Here is an 18,703-nt window from a genome sequence, read left to right as displayed (position 1 = left end):
GACTTGTTCCAGTCCCACCTATTGCCATGCACACATACAAACAAGACAATAGCCGGAGAGACTTCGGTGAGAATTTAATCCCAGTATAAAACAACATAGACATGCATAATCTCAAGTAATTCAACTTGAAGTATATATCAATTATTCAACAAATAAGACTCAAGGCAACTTAAAACATATTTACTTAACATGCTATAAATCAAGTTGCAAACATTGCATTTAAGCAAGACATGCTATCAGTATTTACAAACTCATATCAAATCAATAAGTCAATATCACCTCTTCAAACAATCATCATTTCCTTATACATGCACTTACCTGTTGAATATCTTCCAAAGAAAATTCATTCAATAACATAAAGACTCAAAGACAAGTCGAGGGTTCAAGGATTCAAATCTCACAGAATCGATATTTTCAAAAATCATTTCGTTGGGATCCCGGGAATATCATAAGGCCAAAAATCAAGCCTCCCACCTACACTCCCGCTCGAGGTGGTAACAATTTCGTATTCCCTGGACTGTGAACACTATACTAAGAATCGTGGCAAAAAGAAATCAAGTTAGATCTCAAGCCTCTCATATACAAGTTCACCACGTCCAATATTTTCTTTTCGATTCTGTTTTCAAGGTTTCGAAAGAATTGTGGCTCAAGAGGTTTACTAACAACTCTATAATCAATCTACCACAACTCAACAACTCAAAATAATTTAAACTCATCAATATCAAATAAATTATCAATCATTAATCTCAACAAGTAATCATATAAGCATCTATTAACATAGAAGCACAAAGTATGTGGTTTTAGAAAGGATTACTCAATAGATTCATATTGAGTGTGCAAGCCCTTTCTTTAAAGGTTGTCTTATACCTTTCAATCTTGGTTTCAAGCTCTTCAATTCTTCAAAATCTGCACACACAACCCTCAATAAAAATCTGCTCAACAACACAGTCTTGCAAACTAATCTTCAAGCAAACCTTGTCCAATTCTTTCTTGATTTGAAGCTGACTTCCCGAGCTCGAAATACCTCCATAAAATTCTGAAATGAAGTATGTTCAAACCATTTATATCAGCAAGAACTTATATATAGTACAGCTCCAACTCATCTATTCAAACTTTATCAAAATCTTGAACCGATGGCGTAATGGTATAAATTCGATAACCAAAACTAAAATCTATCAATTCTATCATTCAAATCAACTTCAATCCATCTCATATCAGTTCAATATCATCAAACACAATCAAGATCAGAAGCTTAGAATCAAATACAACTTCTGAAAAATCACGACATTTGAAACCGATGATTGTTCTTCAGTGCAACTTCGATACCGTGACACATATCACTTCTAATAATCATATTAACTTCCAATTCATTTCCTAACATCATATATCAGCATAATAAAAGGTGTGAATTTCGAAACATAAGCTGGAAAATAATATCAATTCCATAACAGCTTAATCAAAGATAGTCCCCGACAAGCAAATTCTGAACTTGACGGCGTAATGATTATAATTCAGCAACCGTAACTGAAATTCAACAACTCTATCATCTATTTCTAATTCAAATACATGTTATACCAGCAACATAACATCAAAAACCAGCTAGATCAATAGGCATAGGTTTCGAAATAGCTGCTGAAATTCTGTAGCAATTGCAAACAACATTCTTTTTTCCGAACCGACTTCGATATAACAATACTTCAATTCTCTTCACTCAAATCACATACATATCAGCATATAAACTCTGAATAATCAGCATAGTAAAAGAATCAAAATCTCGAATAAAAGCTGGAATTGCATAGCAAATTCAATCGTTGTCCGTTCTTCGATTCAATTGCGATATATCAAGCTATAGAAGCTTAAAAACATCAATACATGATCAATCTGATTTCTGCCCCATATCAACAATTTCGAAATCATCTAACTCAAGGTAATACTTACATCAAAATATATACCTTCTCGCAAGGATTCCGGAACTCTTTTCGGAATTGAATTCGGACAACCGGAGCAAAAGTTATTGAATTTAGAAAATCAAGATTGAACTTGGAATAAGGGTTCTCGATTCTTTTCTGAAGTTGAAGCTCCAATTCTAAAGAAATATGGTGAATACACGTTTAAGACAAAACAAGACAAGTGTCCCAAGTCAATTTTCCCATATTTGCACTTTGGCCCCTCAACTCTTCATTATTTGCAAATCGGTCCTCGGCAAATCTTTTTAATTAAATTTCAATCCTAAATAATTTAAGAATATTAGAATTTAAATCAAAACTCTAAATATTTCCAAATTAAATATACTCGGATTAAAATTAAATAATTCTTGGATTAATTCAATTAATCCCGGGCGTTACAATTCTTCCCCTCTAAGATCGGATTTCATCCTCGAAATCTCACGCAATCTGTCTGCACATAAGATAGTGAGATAATAGAATTACTGAATAAGAACTCATATCAGTAGACTAACTCAGAATAACACTGTCTCATATCGGATTCAATTTCTCAATAACTTCTTCAGTTCTTCTACGACTCCACTGAACTGTCATTAGTGGAATGGTCTTGTTTCTGAGTTGCTTTTCTCCCTCATCAAATATTTGTATCAGCTGTTCGACATAGATCAATGTCTCATCAAACTCAATCTCATCTGACTGAAGTACATAAGAAATCTCATTCCAATACGTTCGCAGCATAAAATACATCGCAAATATCAGAAAGCCATAAATACAATATAAGTCGATAGGCAAGATTGCCTACTTCTTCAGAAGTGTCATAAGATTCAACAATTCTCAGAGATAATATTCTGTACTTGTCAAATATAATTCTTCAAAAAAAGAAAAGAATCTGCAAACATACTCGGTCTCCCTATTCACAACACAAAGATCGGTGTCTAATTTGTGTATGTTTTGCTTCTCGATCATAAACTAACTTCATTCTCTTCTGAATAAGCTTCTCTTTCTCTGTCATTCCTCAAATCATATCTGATCCGATAACTGATAGTTCTGAAATACTAGCTCAATTCAGAGAATTTCTGATTTTCTTGTCATTTCACAATTCAGAACAGTATCGCTACATCTATTAGATAGCTGTTACAAGAATTACAATCTCCAAGTGGCAATATTATTCAGCTAATACCGAATCAGATATTAGAATTCTGAGCATCTCCTCGAATTTTGGATAGTCAACTCAGACAATCCATCGAGAAGAAGATGGTCGAATGGAATCCCATAAAACCAAATACTCAATCTATTTGACAATCGATGCCACAATCAATAAAATAAATCTAAAGTCTCCAACTCGACAATAGATTTTAATAATTCCAGTCATCTCATCATATCATTAACTTCTTTTACAGCTATCTTCTCATATATGTAGCATATCCAAAACCGCATAATCTTGAATTTGTTGAAATCTACTTCAAGCAATCACAAACTCAAAATAACCAGTAGCACAACAGTACTATACAACTCAAAATAGTACACTAGATTTCAACAACTCTGCAATATCATCGAGTCATATCAATTCCAAAATCAAACTCTTTTGGCGATCTTTCATAGCAAGGAATAACATTTCTTGTATAACTCTTAGCTATTTCATCATATTGTATAGCTTCAAATACAACATATCAGGCTATCTGTAGAACTATCAAATATTATATCGCAATCTCATACCGATATAAATAGTTTCAAAATAAAATTCAACGGCATGTGATCTTCTTTCGATTCTGAACTACTAAACTATTCATAAATCATTCAATTGACATCGCTTAGTCTAGTTCATTGACCGTCTGGGTTTTAGAACCAAGAATTCTATCACATCTGCATTCATTTCTCATCTGTTAGAATCGATCAATTCTATAACTGTGCAAATCAATCATCTAATCAAGGCAAAAAGATAACAATTTAGTATTGTGGCCTTATTCAATTTCTGATAAGTAGCATAAAATCTCACTGATCTGTGTCTCTTTCAATTTGTGCAGTTCTGTTGGTGCCATTCTATAAGGTACTGGAAAATCAATCAGATACCTAGCATCAGTTACGTATCGAAGTCCATCTCACAGGCTGGAATTAATCTCAGAATTTCATTTGGAAAATAGCAGCAATTCTATAATAATTGACAAATCAATCAATTCCGAGCTAGCTTCCAATACATTGATTGCATAATAAAGAATTTTCTCTGCTCTTTTCTGCAATCATCAAATCATAAATAGAATAGATATCGAAAAAATTCAACATGTCGAACTCTTATCGTAGAATTCCCAGCCTTCTATCAATTCAAGTAATTTTGAATCAATCTATGACATCCCTATACTTGGTTAACATATCTAAATCGATAATTAATTCAAAATCTGGCAAAACAAGCACGATACAATCCATCTAACTCACATTACCTTCAAACTGTAGTACACAATATTCGGACAGATATCACTTCCTTAAAAATCACGAATAGATACCACAGTAGATAATACATCAATAGGTAACGCACATAATCTGAAAATGTCGTTCAGAGATAACATAAGGGATACTCCAATATCTTCAAGCTCATAAGCAAAATAGTCATAAAGAGAATAATTACCAGCTATATCATCATTCGATGCCTCCGGCTGGCTTCCTCCTTGTATAATCTATGGTGGAGGCTATGGGTGATAGGAATATACCAAAGATGCTTGCCTTTCAGGCTGAGTCACTTCTCTCGATGATCTGGGGAATGGTTGCTGAAACTGAGTCTGTGGCTCTCTTTGAGACTGTAACTCACACAATGTTTCTCATTGTTTCATCAATCCAGCCTCTGCTCCCTTTGCTTAATCAAGTGCATCAGTAAAGTTGTTATGTCTACCAGCATTCATCAGTGTAAACACATCAGGATTTAATCCATTAATGAACTGATCAGCTTTAGCCTCTTCGTTCTCAGCTACATGTGGAGCAAATTTCAGCAAAAGGTAGAGAACTTAGCAACATATTCCTCGATGTTCAAATTGCCTTGTTTTAGATTGGCAAACACTGCATTCTTATCTTTTCTGTATGACACTGGAAAGAATCATTGATAAAATTCAGTTTTAAACACTTTCCAAGTAATCGTCGTACCTTGATTTTCGAGAGATTTCTTGGTTGTAATCCGCCAGCTCTTTGCAACATCTTGCAATTGATATCCAATCAGTCTAATTCTTCTATCATCTGCATAATCAAGAGAATCAAACATCATCTCAATATCCTCTAACCAACCTTCACATTCAACTGAAGTCTCAGTTCCTTTCAAAGTAGGCGGCTTGAAAGATTGAAATCTTTTCAGAAGTATCTCCATTGGTGACGCCGTAACATCACTCATATCTCTCAATGTATTGCCTTGCTCTATTCTCGGAGTTTCAGGTGTTTGTGGCACTATCGGGGCTACATTCACCTGTTCTGTTTGAGGAACTGTCTCTGTCTGTCTATTCATCATTCGACGAGGAGGCATATCTGCTAATTCAAACAGATTAGTATATATTACAATCTCATGTATAACAATTCTGTCTCAGTCCTCCTCTGATCAACACTGTCGTGCATTCTCAAAAGATCAAGTTCTGATTCATTCTCGAATAATACACGCTTCCAATCAACTCAAATAATAAGGAAAGCATATAATTCCTGCATCTGTACTGCATGATATTCTTACCATTTGAACACAGAATTATAGCATCATATAATTTGAAAAACAATAAAGCATGCTCGATAATTTAAATCACAAAATCATGCGATCATATAGTTCTGGATTTCTAACACAATATTCGCATGTACTTCAGGTAATTACAAAAAGAATTCAATCACATGCGAATAAAGAAATCAAGCGAACTCGATCTACCACGCTCATTCTAAATTAGTCCAGAACCTATGCTTTGATACCACCTGTTGTGAAGACCCGGTTCTTAATCTCTCAAATCAAACATTTAATCCAAGATCATGAATTAAAACCAAGCAATAATCAAGCAACCAAAGCCTCAAAAAAAAAATTTTTTTTTTTTTTTAGCCAAGGAGGCTCGCTCGAGCGAGCCACAACCCTCGCTCGAGCTCGGGCCTCACGAGTCCAAGACCCCCTCCCTTGGCTCGCTCGAGCGAGCCTCGGGCTCCGCTCGAGCGAGCTGAGTTCTGTCAGCTGCCAAAAAAATCAGAATTGTTGTTGTACCATACTTCAATAATCCATCTACCAACTCTACCAAGTAATGGATGCAACAAACATGGTATAAAAGTTATTAACAAGTTTATTCCCACATCTCAAAGTAAAAGTAGCACAACTAGTTCAAGTATGATACATAACAAAGGAGTAGAAACTCTAGACAAAAGGTCTAATCCAATAGTTCATAACTCCAACTCTTGTTCTTAACATTATAACCATAACAGCAACAAGATTTCTATACCGGATCATCACTCTAATCTCTCAAGTCTTGATTCTTCACGGTCTTCCCGGACTTGTTCCAGTCCCACCTATTGCCATGCACACATACAAACAAGACAATAGCCGGAGAGACTCCGGTGAGAATTTAATCTCAGTATAAAACAACATAAACATGCATAATCTCAAGTAATTCAACTTGAAGTATATATCAATTATTCAACAAATAAGACTCAAGGCAACTTAAAACATATTAACTCAACATGCTATAAATCAAGTTGCAAACATTGCATTTAAGCAAGACATTCTATCAATATTTACAAAATCATATCAAATCAATAAGTCAATATCACCTCTTCAAACAATCATCATTTCCTTATACCCTTACCTGTTGAATATCTTCCAAAGAAAATTCATTCAATAACATAAAGACTCAAAGACAAGTCGAGGGTTCAAGGATTCAAATCTCATAGAATCGATATTTTCAAAAATCATTTCGTTGGGATCCCGGGAATATCATAAGGCCAAAAATCAAGCCTCCCACCTACACTCCCGCTCGAGGTGGTAACAATTTCGTATTTCCTGGACTGTGAACACTATACTGAAAATCGTGGCAAAAAGAAATCAAGTCAGATCTCAAGCCTCTCATATACAAGTTCACCACGTCCAATATTTTCTTTTTAATTCTGTTTTCAAGGTTTCGAAAGAATTGTGGCTCAAGAGGTTTACTAACAACTCTATAATCAATCTGCCACAACTCAACAACTCAAAATAATTTAAACTCATCAATATCAAATAAATTATCAATCATTAATCTCAACAAGTAATCATATAAGCATCTATTAACATAGAAGCACAAAGTATGTGGTTTTAGAAAGGATTACTCAATAGATTCATATTGAGTGTGCAAGCCCTTTCTTTAAAGGTTGTCTTATACCTTTCAATCTTGGTTTCAAGCTCTTCAATTCTTCAAAATCTGCACACACAACCCTCAATAAAAATCTGCTCAACAACACAGTCTTGCAAACTAATCTTCAAGCAAACCTTGTCCAATTCTTTCTTGATTTGAAGCTGACTTCCCGAGCTCGAAATACCTCCATAAAATTCTGAAATGAAGTATGTTCAAACCATTTATATCAGCAAGAACTTATATATAGTACAGCTCCAACTCATCTATTCAAACTTTATCAAAATCTTGAACCGATGGCGTAATGGTATAAATTCGATAACCAAAACTAAAATCTATCAATTCTATCATTCAAATCAACTTCAATCCATCTCATATCAGTTCAATATCATCATACACAATCAAGATCAGAAGCTTAGAATCAAATACAACTTCTGAAAAATCACGACATTTGAAACCGATGATTGTTCTTCGGTGCAACTTCGATACCGTGACACATATCACTTCTAATAATCATATTAACTTCCAATTCATTTCCTAACATCATATATCAGCATAATAAAAGGTGTGAATTTCGAAACATAAGCTGGAAAATAATATCAATTCCATAACAGCTTAATCAAAGATAGTCCCCGACAAGCAAATTCTGAACTTGACGGCGTAATGATTATAATTCAGCAACCGTAACTGAAATTCAACAACTCTATCATCCATTTTTAATTCAAATACATGTTATACCAGCAACATAACATCAAAAACCAGCTAGATCAATAGGCATAGGTTTCGAAATAGCTGCTGAAATTCTGTAGCAATTGCAAACAACATTCTTTTTTCCAAACCGACTTCGATATAACAATACTTCAATTCTCTTCACTCAAATCACATACATATCAACATATAAACTCTGAATAATCAGCATAGTAGAAGCATCAAAATCTCGAATAAAAGCTGGAATTGCATAGCAAATTCAATCGTTGTCCGTTCTTCGATTCAATTGCGATATATCAAGCTATAGAAGCTTAAAAACATCAATACATGATCAATCTGATTTCTGCCCCATATCAACAATTTCGAAATCATCTAACTCAAGGTAATACTTACATAAAAAGATAGACCTTCTCGCAAGGATTTCAAAACTCTTTTCGGAATTGAATTCGGACAACCGGAGCAAAAGTTATTGAATTTAGAAAATCAAGATTGAACTTGGAATAAGGGTTCTCGATTCTTTTCTGAAGTTGAAGCTCCAATTCTGAAGAAATATGGTGAATACACGTTTAAGACAAAACAAGACAAGTGTCCCAAGTCAATTTTTCCATATTTGCACTTTGGCCCCTCAACTCTTCATTATTTGCAAATCAGTCCTCGGTAAATCTTTTTAATTCAATTTCAATGCTAAATAATTTAAGAATATTAGAATTTAAATCAAAACTCTAAATATTTCCTAATTAAATATACTCGGATTAAAATTAAATAATTCTCGGATTAATTCAATTAATCCCGGGCGTTACATCGGCTTTTAATCACATATACTTGATTGAATTTAAAACAATTAGTACATCGAAAGCTGAATATGAATTTGATAATCATGTGAAGCATTTTGAAAAATTAGTAGTGACACAATGAGTGTAACTTGAAAACCACTTTTTCCTACCGTGTGTGACAACAAGGATTTGGATGGAATTTGGCTGTTTTGGATTTACGAATATAATATTATTTCAATGTTTGGTAAAATGAGATTTTAAATAATATGGATATTTGATAGGATTTTATTCGATTTCATTTAAATAATTATAAAAATATTAGGATTTAATGAGATTTCATGAAATTTGAGTTTTTTTAAAAATATAATTTATTTGGTGTTTAAGATTTATATAAACTATTCATAAATTTTAAATCTTCTATTAACTTTTTACAAAATACCATCTATCCAAAATTTAACTATCAATACACAATGATTATATTATATTGGGCTATACATATGCGATTGAAACATTCATAGGGAGTAAAGATCTTGAGGAGTTATCAGTGGTTTGCGAGTATCCAGATGTCTTTTTCAGATGAGTCCAGGGTTTTCTCAAGTCTGAGAGGTTAAGTTTGGAATCGTCTTGTGCCAGGTTCGGCACAGATTTCTCGTGCACCTTATCGTTTGGTGCTTGTCAGAGATGATGAAATTGCAGCAGCAGCAACAGGATTTGTAGGACAAATGTTGCATTCGTCTGGTCGTTTCACCTTGGGGATCTTCAGTGTTATTCGTCGAGAAAATAATGGTTCTATGCGTCTCTGTATCGATTACAAAAAGTTGAATCAAGTGACGATGAAAAAAAAAAGTATTCATTGTTGCGCATTGATTATTTGTTTGATCAGTTTCAGGATACTTCAGTGTATTCTAAGATTGACATGAGATCATGTTAACGTCAGTTGAAATTTGAGAGTTTGGTACGAGGACATCTCTAAGACTTCTTTTTTAGCATGACAGTTTTTAATTTTTTACTTAGATAAGGGGACACAAATTTGATCCAAAAAGTTCTAGTATAGTATAATTTTTTATTTATAATGAATCATATGACTAAGATAAATTAAGGATACTTCAAAGACAATTTCTTTGTCTCTGTTTTGAACCTATTTAAAATAAATTGCTCTAGATAATAAATTTTTTTGTACGTTTATATATATATATGTATATATATATATATATATATATATATATATATATAATAGATAATAAAATAACCAATAATAATTGAGGAGAAATATTAGTTATTTTTTAAATTTTTTTATTTTAAAATAAATTTACAAATGTTGTAATAAAGTTTATTAAAACATAAATTGTGGGACCTGACTTGCAAGGATCTTGTTTATCATTTATGCGATATCTCATTTCTTACAAATATTTCATACAAGGATTTTTTTTTATCTCTTTCGAAAAGGTCACAACAATATAAAATTATACTAAACAGTCTTTTAACTACGGTATCGAAAGCTATTAAAATTTTTAACTTTTAGGGTTGCGCAACGATCAAATTTTCAATACAAATCAAAAGTAACTATAAAATATTTTTGTTAACTTGTGGAAGGGAGGGGGCACCATCTCATTCTTATTTCCATCATTTAAGGGAAACTACATTTTTTGTTTTGTTATTTGCATATTCTCACTTTTGATCCTATTAACGATGAAAATCATGTAATTTACATGTATTTCAAATTTTTTATCATGTTTCTTAAATTTTCATTTATAGTTTTATAATTTGTAAGTTGTTTTCATTTTTGTCCTTTAACTTGTATGATAATTTCATTTTTTATGGCAATTTTGCCATTTTCATTTGTAGTTTGGGGCAGTGTGTGGAAGGTGAGAAGCCTCTAGTAAATCAATCACAACAGAGTCATTGACGACATTGATTTGTATAAACGTAGTAGGAAGAGAGAGACAAGGACCCCAAAACCACTATCCCTTGTTTATAAGTGAAAAACTGATAATATAAAACAGATAAATAGGGAAACATGATCAATGTCATGAAACTCAATTTTTTCCCATGATGTATGAAGATGATAGCGCTCCACATGAGCCATGAAATGTAATAATCCCATTCATAGTAACCGCATAATCCCCTTCCTCCAAAAAGAAAATTTTCAGTGTAACTTTGTATCAATTTCTGGGACACAAACATGACCTTGAAATGGTCAAATGCATTGCAGTAACATATTAATGAAAGGTCGGCTAAAAATAGCTGGATGACCTGAGAGATGCTGATCACTGCAAGCCAAGATTGACTTGAGGTCAGGTTATCATCAGTTGAGAGTCCAAGATGAGGGCATCTCTAAGACTGCTTTTTGTATGAGGTATGGTCACTATGAGCTTTTACTGATGCATTTCGGATTGACAAACACACCAATAGTGTTCATGGATTTGATGAACAGAGTTTTCCAGAGTTATTTGGATAAGTTCATCGTGGTCTTTATCGACGATATTCTGGTCTACTCATGCAATGTTAATGAGCATGTGCATCACTTGAGGGTCGTAGTGCAGATTCTTTGTGAGAGGCATGCTATGTTTAGCAAGTGCGAGTTCTGGATTGTCCGAATGGTGTTTCTTGGTCATATTATTTCTCGAGATGTTGTTTCAATAAATCCGAGTAAGATAGAGTCTATTCTGAGCTGGTCACGTCCGACGACAGCTTTCGAGATCCGTAGCTTCTTGGGCTTAGCAGTGTACTATCGACGGTTTATTGAGAATTTCTCAAATATTTCTTGACAGTTGACGCTTGTGTTTGCTTTGCCATCTGGTTCCAAAGGATATTTTACTTACACAAATCCATCTCTCCTGAGTTTGGGATGCGTGTTGACACATATTGGACATGTGATTGTCTATGCTTTCGAGCAATTGAAAACTTATGAGGTCAATCCATTGCATGACTAAGTATGTTTAATACGTGATCATGGAACGAATCACTACGTAACAAGCCTTCAACTACTCAACGAAAGATATACTATTGCAGTTTTTATTCTCGTTTCTATTTATGTATTCCCAATATATACTACTCAACTTATGAATTAACGAATAATATCAATCTAATCATATGGTGATGGTTCAGTTTCCACCACTCATATATGGAATATTCATTGATATTCTCTAGATCATTGCAATTGAGTCGTTTTGGATGTAGATTACTGAATTCTAGAGTATTCAACAAAGCAAGTAAATAGAAAAAAAAAATGTACAAGTGGTTTATAGAAATTCTCACTAAGTTCAAATGTTTTCTAGAACCCTGAAAACCTCTTGATGATATTTTTTTCTCCCGCACTTGTTCTAGCAACATATTCGTTGGACGTTGCCCTTTTGAAATAAAACAATGAGTTTTTGGAATTTCAAAGTCCCAACTGCCTCGCTATCTAGCAATCTTTTCCACTTATCCTTGATGGGTTGTTGGGTAATGTTTCCTTTGGCCGACTCGATTGGCTAAGATGGATTTAACTTTCCAATCATATCATATTATATATATAATTTAATTTTCAGGCGTCTAAGAAGATTTCAAAAATTATATTATTATTATTATTATTATTATTATTATTATTATTATTATTGAGACTAAGCATTTTTTTAATATTAAAAATTATTTAATTCCGATGGAACTCAGAATCAATTTTCACGTAAAAATATGCCAAAAATGTATAAGAAAGATTAATCTGTAGAATTATCAAAAAAAATATCCATTCACAAATAACGCGAATTTATAAACAGTTATGGATCGACTACTATTTTTAAGTAGGTTGTTTGTGAAACTATCTCACGAATATTTATTTATAAATATTTACCGATCGACTATTATTTTACAATAAAAAACAATATTTTTGTCATAAAAATAATATTTTTTAAAATAATTCAAATAAAAAATTTGTCTTACAAAATTGACTTGTAAGAGAGTCTTTTTTGCTATTGATGAGTTATTGGTAAAAATAAATTCATAGATCAATGCAAATCCCGATATCACACTTCACGTGTTTCCTGATTTGTTCTTGGAAAAAAAAATAGCTCAGACTGCTACAAGATCATGCTTTACATTTCAACCATTTGATCAATCGCATGAAAAAAACTATATGATTATAGACTTGAAAGTATACCATGGCAGCATTGGAACTAAATTTGCAACAATTGCTCCAAACAATGCCCAACAATCACCATGCACTAAACTCAAACACAAGCACCATGAATCACTTCTCACAGGATTCACTGTTTTATTGGCCGAAAAGTATTAGCTATCTTGAACGCAGTGCACCAATAAACAAAGAACTTTATTAATTCCAACTACATTTGCAAACGGAAATACATAATCCAGATAAATAGCTAGTGAATGGAAGACGAAAAATATTTTGACGACCATGGAGCTCCCACATGATTTAATGTTCTTCGAAAGCATTTTTCGGGAGACAAAAAATGAACAAAATACGTCAAGAAAGCAGGGCTTGCCGTTTCTACTTCAACTTCTCCCAGCAACTATCAGATCTCTAGTAAAAATATCCCAGCACTTGGCCACCAACATTTTGTCGAATTGCCTCCTCATGATCCAAGACTCCATTTGGAGTTGGGATTACAACATAGCCCCACTGCAGGCGAAGAAAATAACTTGGGGATGGTTGACATGTTTCCTCATAACTTGATGATCATGATGCAGACATACCTCATACAAGAATAACACGATAATAACTTTTATAAAAAGATCAAAAGTGAACAGATACACTGGGAAACTAAAGATTAATAAGATTGCAAGAATGACATTATTTGATAGCTTAAATATGATGTTATATATGATAAATTCAGAAGAAGAGTCATGTTTTATCCACGAGTAATAAACCAGAGTCACTAAATTCTGCAGGATTACCTAGCCCAGTACAAAACCAAATGAATTCCCTGGTATGATCGAGAGCCATACGGTAAAAGTCAGAGCCTTTTGTTCTTAATCTAAGATCCATAACCCATGTCCCATCATACATCATATTTAGACCAAACAAATGAGAAACTCGAAAAATAATATCGTCTTTTCTACAACAAAGGTGCTTAATAGATAATCTTCCAACTCCAATGTTAGAAACTGTCATAAAGGGATGCAATTGGTTATCTAAAAGAAAACAAAAAATGCACTTCCCCGCTGTCATTAGTTCATTTAATTGGTCATCTAAATGATTCTACCAAATATATAGAAAACATCTACAACGAATCAAACTCCAAAAAAAACCCACAATAGGTATGACGAAATCTAATCAATCACAATCACTTGAACTAAAAATGTGAGGAAAACACACAAACCTGGTGTGTTGGAAGAGCACGGGTTTTGTATTTATCGATGTCCTGAGACTTAATGTCTTGCCTATAAGTGAGAGCCCGACAATCTTTAACCCTCCCCAGTAGCTCAACAGTTATCCTCCCCACCCTTTGTGGATCATGCACTTGAAAATCTTTAATGTATCCTGTGATTTCAAAATCATCACACTCTACTGGATTAAGAATTCAGTGATGGGAAAGTGAGACAAAAGCAGAATCAATAAACACTTAATTCCTTCCGTTTGCCAATTGGAAATTTAAAATCTTTTTCAAGGGATACGAATAGTAAGTTTCTCAGAATATCAAATTCGTTTAATCGGCTCTTATTTTCACTAAAATCCAATCTCAAACACACCCTCACAAAAAATCTGAAAAAAAGCATCGACTTTTAGAAACAGTCCAAAGAACGAATCCAATCCAATTGCTCATCTAGTAATCGGCACCAATCAAAATCAACAAAGAACGCATACAGAGTCCCTAGTAAATTATAACAGTAAACAAGAATAGATTCAAGTATACCTCTATATTTCATGATTTGAAGAAAAGAAGCCATGACATTAGAGATGGGGTTCAGCTCAGTTGAAGCGAAACCTCTCTTTTTTGCATTGACGATGGTTCTCAAGGCGTCGTTCAGTATTCTTCTTCCCATTTTTTTGCTCTCCTTGTGCGTCAGCTCCAAGCCCTTCTGATACTCTATGACAGACAACCATTCTGGGCTTTAGCTTCCTTTTGGGCCTTTGTTGCTCTGGCGCCACCGTTGATATTGGCCCAATACAGACTCGTTTTCGTCATTTTCAATTTTACATGGATATGTTGTAAATAAACCGAGTCTGTTTCCAAGTGTTTTTTTTTAAGCCGGTTCGATATGAACTCGAAGTCTCGAACATGTTCAAAAAAATTTTGATTGAAATTCGGATCAAAATTATTTAATTTCATAATATTTGAAATTAGGGTTTGTCAACGTGTATATATATGTGTGTGTGTGTGTGTGTGTGTGTGTGTGTGTGTGTGTTGTCCCCTCATAGATGGTGTATCCTTTCGCGTAGTCGGCGTTTCTCAACTTCTCTGTACGCCGCTTTCCTAATCTCCTGCGCCGCTTTCTCATCTGGAACAGGTTGGTATTTAACTTTATGATTGTGAATGGATTTATCGGCATTTTAAACTAATAATTGGATTATTTATTTATTGTAATTATAGGAAACTCACTTGCTAACTGCTTATCAAGGTTTTTCAGATTTGCGGCGCAGTTATTTTGGATTATTTTACAGATTATTTAACGATGTTTTCAAGTTTATGTTATTGTTGCGTTAATTATATTAGCAAAACTATATTTGAAAGGTTGACTGTTTGGGGATGAAATCATCCTCATATAATACCCATAATGACCCTCGTTCTAAAGAAAAGAAACAAAAAAAACTTGAACTAAATTTTATATAAAACAAATGTGTGTAGTAATAGACTCCTTTGTATCTTTGTGTTTGTGAATGTTTTTTCTTTTTAGAATATAATTTTATTATTCTACTTTCTTTTTTTTTGTTTGTTTTGCGCCGATTTTATGCTGATTTGCACGAGGATTAGCCACTTGTTGGTGATATGTGCAAGAATTAATTATTGGTTCGCCACGGGTTGGTGATATGCACAAGAATTTCCCATAGGGATAATGGCGGCAACTATTTCTGTGTATGATTACATATTTTTTATACGAAATATTCCTATGAAAAATAATACACGTTGGGTTATACATGAGACTTAAAATTTCTACACGCATTTTTGAAAGATTTTTTTCAAATAAAGTGCAAGGCCTAGTCATGTAATTTTAAGTCTCATGTGTAACCCAACGTGTAAGACTCTGTGTACACAAGTAATTGAAGACAATAACACAATAATAGAGGTTGGAGACAATGAAATTATTTATACTCTCGCAAAGATCTTATTTCAACATAATCCAACAAAAGAATAAATGAATAGAGATATAAAATGAAAATAATTGATAGAAAAAGGTAAAATTGTAAATTTAGTCCGGTATGTTTGTCACTTTGCGATTTTGGTCCTCTATGTTTTCATATTTCAGTTTTAGTCCCGCATGTTTTGATTTTTGACAATTTCGGTCCTTTTTATTCGAAAATGCTTACGTGGACTAAAAATTGCCAAAAAAATAAAGATAGCGGACTAAATCTGAAATCTGAAAATATAAAGGAATGAAATCGCAAAGTGACAAACATACATGACCAAAAAAGCAATTTTTCCTAGAAAAAAAACATCATAAGAATTATTATTGAAGATGATGAGAAAATTATTTTTTAAAAAATATATAATGGATGGCGAACGAAAAAATCGTGAAATAAGAAAAAATGGTTATGAAAAAAAGAAATATGCTATAATTTAGTGGGATGTATACCATGGCAGCATTGGAACTAAATTTGCAACAATTTCTCCAAACAATGCCCAACAATCACCATGCACTAAACTCAAACACAAGCACCATGAATCACTTCTCACAGGATTCACTGTTTTATTGGCCGAAAAGTATTAGCTATCTTGAACGCAGTGCACCAGTAAACAAAGAACTGTATTAATTCCAACTACATTTGCAAACGGAAATACATAATCCAGATAAATAGCTAGTGAATGGCAGACATTAACATACACTACAAAAAAAATGTCTTATAGAAGCGGTTATTTTTAATTTTAAGAGAGGGTTTTAACCGCTCCAACACTTTTACCAACGGTTACAAAATCGCTCCTCTTATCAACGCCCTTATATCTTCTAAGAACTGTTTTTTCGACCGTTGGTACAAGTTGAAAAACCGCATCTATTGTTCATTTTAGGTGCGGTTTGACAATGCTCGTACACCTCATGCATATTACAACGGTTTCGAACTGTTATTATAGTTGTGTATTTAGGAACATTTTCAAAGCGTTCTACAAGTCGTGACGTGTAAGAACAATCTTAAACCATTCCTACATGCCTTGGATATAAAAGCGATTTGAAACCACTATTAATGTTAGCAATTAAAGAGCGGTTTGAAACCGATTGTGCACATTGGGCATATTACAACGGTTTTGTAATGCTCCTATTTTTGTGCATTTAGGAGCCGGTTCAAAGCGTTCTAAAATTAGTAAAGTGTAAGAACGGTCATCTACTGCTCCTACACGCCATGCATTTAAGAGTGATTAGCGAACGGTGTTGATGGTAGCAACTAAAGAGCGGTTTGAAACCGATCGTACATGTCATGCATATCACAACGATTTCGAAACGTGTCTATTATTTTGCCTTTAGGATCAGTTTCAAAGTGCGTTTAAATTTTTGAGGTGTACCAACGGTCTTACACCGCTCCTAAACTTCATAGATATAAGTGTGATGACTCTTGTATTCCATCTGTATAAGAGCGAGAAATATATGACCAGTGTCAAACCGCTTTAGAAATCGTTGGTTGGAAGAATGGTTTGGAACCGGTCCTCAAAATATATTTCATTTCGAAATAATTCCTCAACCAATAAAATAGATAAATAATATACATCAAATAAACAATAAAAAAACCTTCATATATATCCAATAATTCAATAAAAAAAATGAATGTAGCATTAATTAATAAAAAACTATTATTCAAAAAAAATATCAATAATAATCCAATTTCTAATATAAAATAAATAAAAATATTTTAAATTCATCAATAATACTCCAAATTCTAGTAAAAGTAAATGAAAATGTTTCGTGTGTCGGGTTCATCTTCACATCCTCTGTTACTCGTATCATCTCTATGAGATCTTCCACGTATATTTTGAAGCAACTTTAACATTCGTTTGTTTGCATACTAAATATCAAACCTGAAAAAAAAAAAAAAAAAAATTAAAGCAGTGCATTAAAAATATGCAATTTTATCACTTAAATCAAACAAAATTCGGCATCGCTCCGAAATACAAAAAGTATTAAAAAAATCCAATTTGGTGATGAGTAATTTTGAAGAACTAAACAGTGAAGCAAATTGCTAGAAACAAATTGCATTGAACGGTCAAATAAATTCAAAAATAAAAAAAATACAATTTTATTTTTATTTTTATATTTGATAGGATGTAGTTCTGTTATGCTTATGAATTCAAAACTAAAAAGATAGAAGTAAATATTTGTATAGGGATGCACGTTCTAGTATATCGAAACCATCATCGTAATTTTAATTAAATTAATTTTACAATCCTTGGTAAAATTATTTTGTACACAAATTAATAAGGTTGGAAAACCAAGGATTAAAAAAAACATTAAAGAAAAATATATTTAATGAAAGTTTAAAATTTAAACATTTGATCGATTATCATCGTAGTCAACAATCAAATACTACAATACAAAATACAAAGTCAAATAATTCAAATTTCAGGATCCAACAAATGCCAAAATGTAAATGCTTGAGACTTGTAGGCAGAATTCCTTAAGCAGAATATTAGTGCATTTGATTTCTAAAAGGATCTGAGAAAAACAAACAAAATATTTAGACAAAAATTTATTTGTGTTCCAAAATGACACGCGACAAACGAACCATGTATGAAACAAATTATAGTAACCTATCAATTTCCAATTGATCAATATTCAAGAATAACGTAAAACCTTGTAAGGAGTGTTCTACAAATTTTTG

General features: G+C 33.0%; 2 protein-coding genes across 5 annotated transcripts; both read right to left on the bottom strand.

The window, feature by feature from the left end:
* Window positions 1-614: 614 nt before the first annotated feature.
* Window positions 615-8,496, bottom strand: LOC140867141 (uncharacterized). Of its 4 annotated transcripts, XR_012145054.1 has the most exons (8): window positions 8,363-8,496; window positions 7,399-7,460; window positions 7,292-7,330; window positions 6,380-6,446; window positions 5,073-5,444; window positions 4,564-4,899; window positions 975-1,036; window positions 615-906 (listed from the first exon to the last, which is right to left on the bottom strand). XR_012145054.1 is itself a non-coding variant. In XM_073272214.1 (6 exons), the coding sequence occupies exons 5-6, from the start codon at window positions 5,440-5,442 to the stop codon at window positions 4,790-4,792; spliced, it is 480 nt and encodes a 159-aa protein (XP_073128315.1). In that variant the 5' UTR covers window positions 5,443-5,444; window positions 6,380-6,446; window positions 7,292-7,330; window positions 7,399-7,460; window positions 8,363-8,496; the 3' UTR covers window positions 4,503-4,789. The 4 variants fall into 4 exon arrangements, 1 of the variants encoding a protein (XP_073128315.1); XR_012145053.1 differs by having other exon boundaries at window positions 615-1,036; XR_012145055.1 differs by having other exon boundaries at window positions 615-1,036; window positions 7,292-7,460.
* A 4,479-nt stretch (window positions 8,497-12,975) lies between these two features.
* LOC140867316 (small ribosomal subunit protein uS8my-like) lies at window positions 12,976-14,724 on the bottom strand. Its single transcript, XM_073272394.1, has 3 exons — window positions 14,595-14,724; window positions 14,061-14,221; window positions 12,976-13,360 (listed from the first exon to the last, which is right to left on the bottom strand). Exons 1-3 carry the CDS (start codon window positions 14,722-14,724, stop codon window positions 13,262-13,264), a joined length of 390 nt encoding a protein of 129 aa, XP_073128495.1. The 3' UTR covers window positions 12,976-13,261.
* Window positions 14,725-18,703: the final 3,979 nt, after the last annotated feature.

Source organism: Henckelia pumila, chromosome 4 (assembly GCF_033568475.1).
Source record: "Henckelia pumila isolate YLH828 chromosome 4, ASM3356847v2, whole genome shotgun sequence".
Lineage (NCBI taxonomy): Eukaryota > Viridiplantae > Streptophyta > Magnoliopsida > Lamiales > Gesneriaceae > Henckelia > Henckelia pumila.
This window is presented reverse-complemented; position numbering and strand designations above follow the sequence as displayed.

What these genes read in the sequence shown, in the direction of transcription:
- LOC140867141 (XM_073272214.1), bottom strand. Translation starts at nt 5,442, where the DNA reads ATGCCTCCTCGTCGAATGATGAATAGACAGACAGAGACAGTTCCTCAA. An exon ending in GAAATCTCTCGAAAATCAAG is followed by an intron (nt 4,900 to 5,072) that starts GTACGACGATTA and finishes CTCCACATGTAG; the next exon opens with CTGAGAACGAAGAGGCTAAA.
- LOC140867316 (XM_073272394.1), bottom strand. Translation starts at nt 14,724, where the DNA reads ATGGGAAGAAGAATACTGAACGACGCCTTGAGAACCATCGTCAATGCA. An exon ending in TCAAATCATGAAATATAGAG is followed by an intron (nt 14,222 to 14,594) that starts GTATACTTGAAT and finishes TTGAAATCACAG; the next exon opens with GATACATTAAAGATTTTCAA. An exon ending in GTGCTCTTCCAACACACCAG is followed by an intron (nt 13,361 to 14,060) that starts GTTTGTGTGTTT and finishes CTTCGCCTGCAG; the next exon opens with TGGGGCTATGTTGTAATCCC.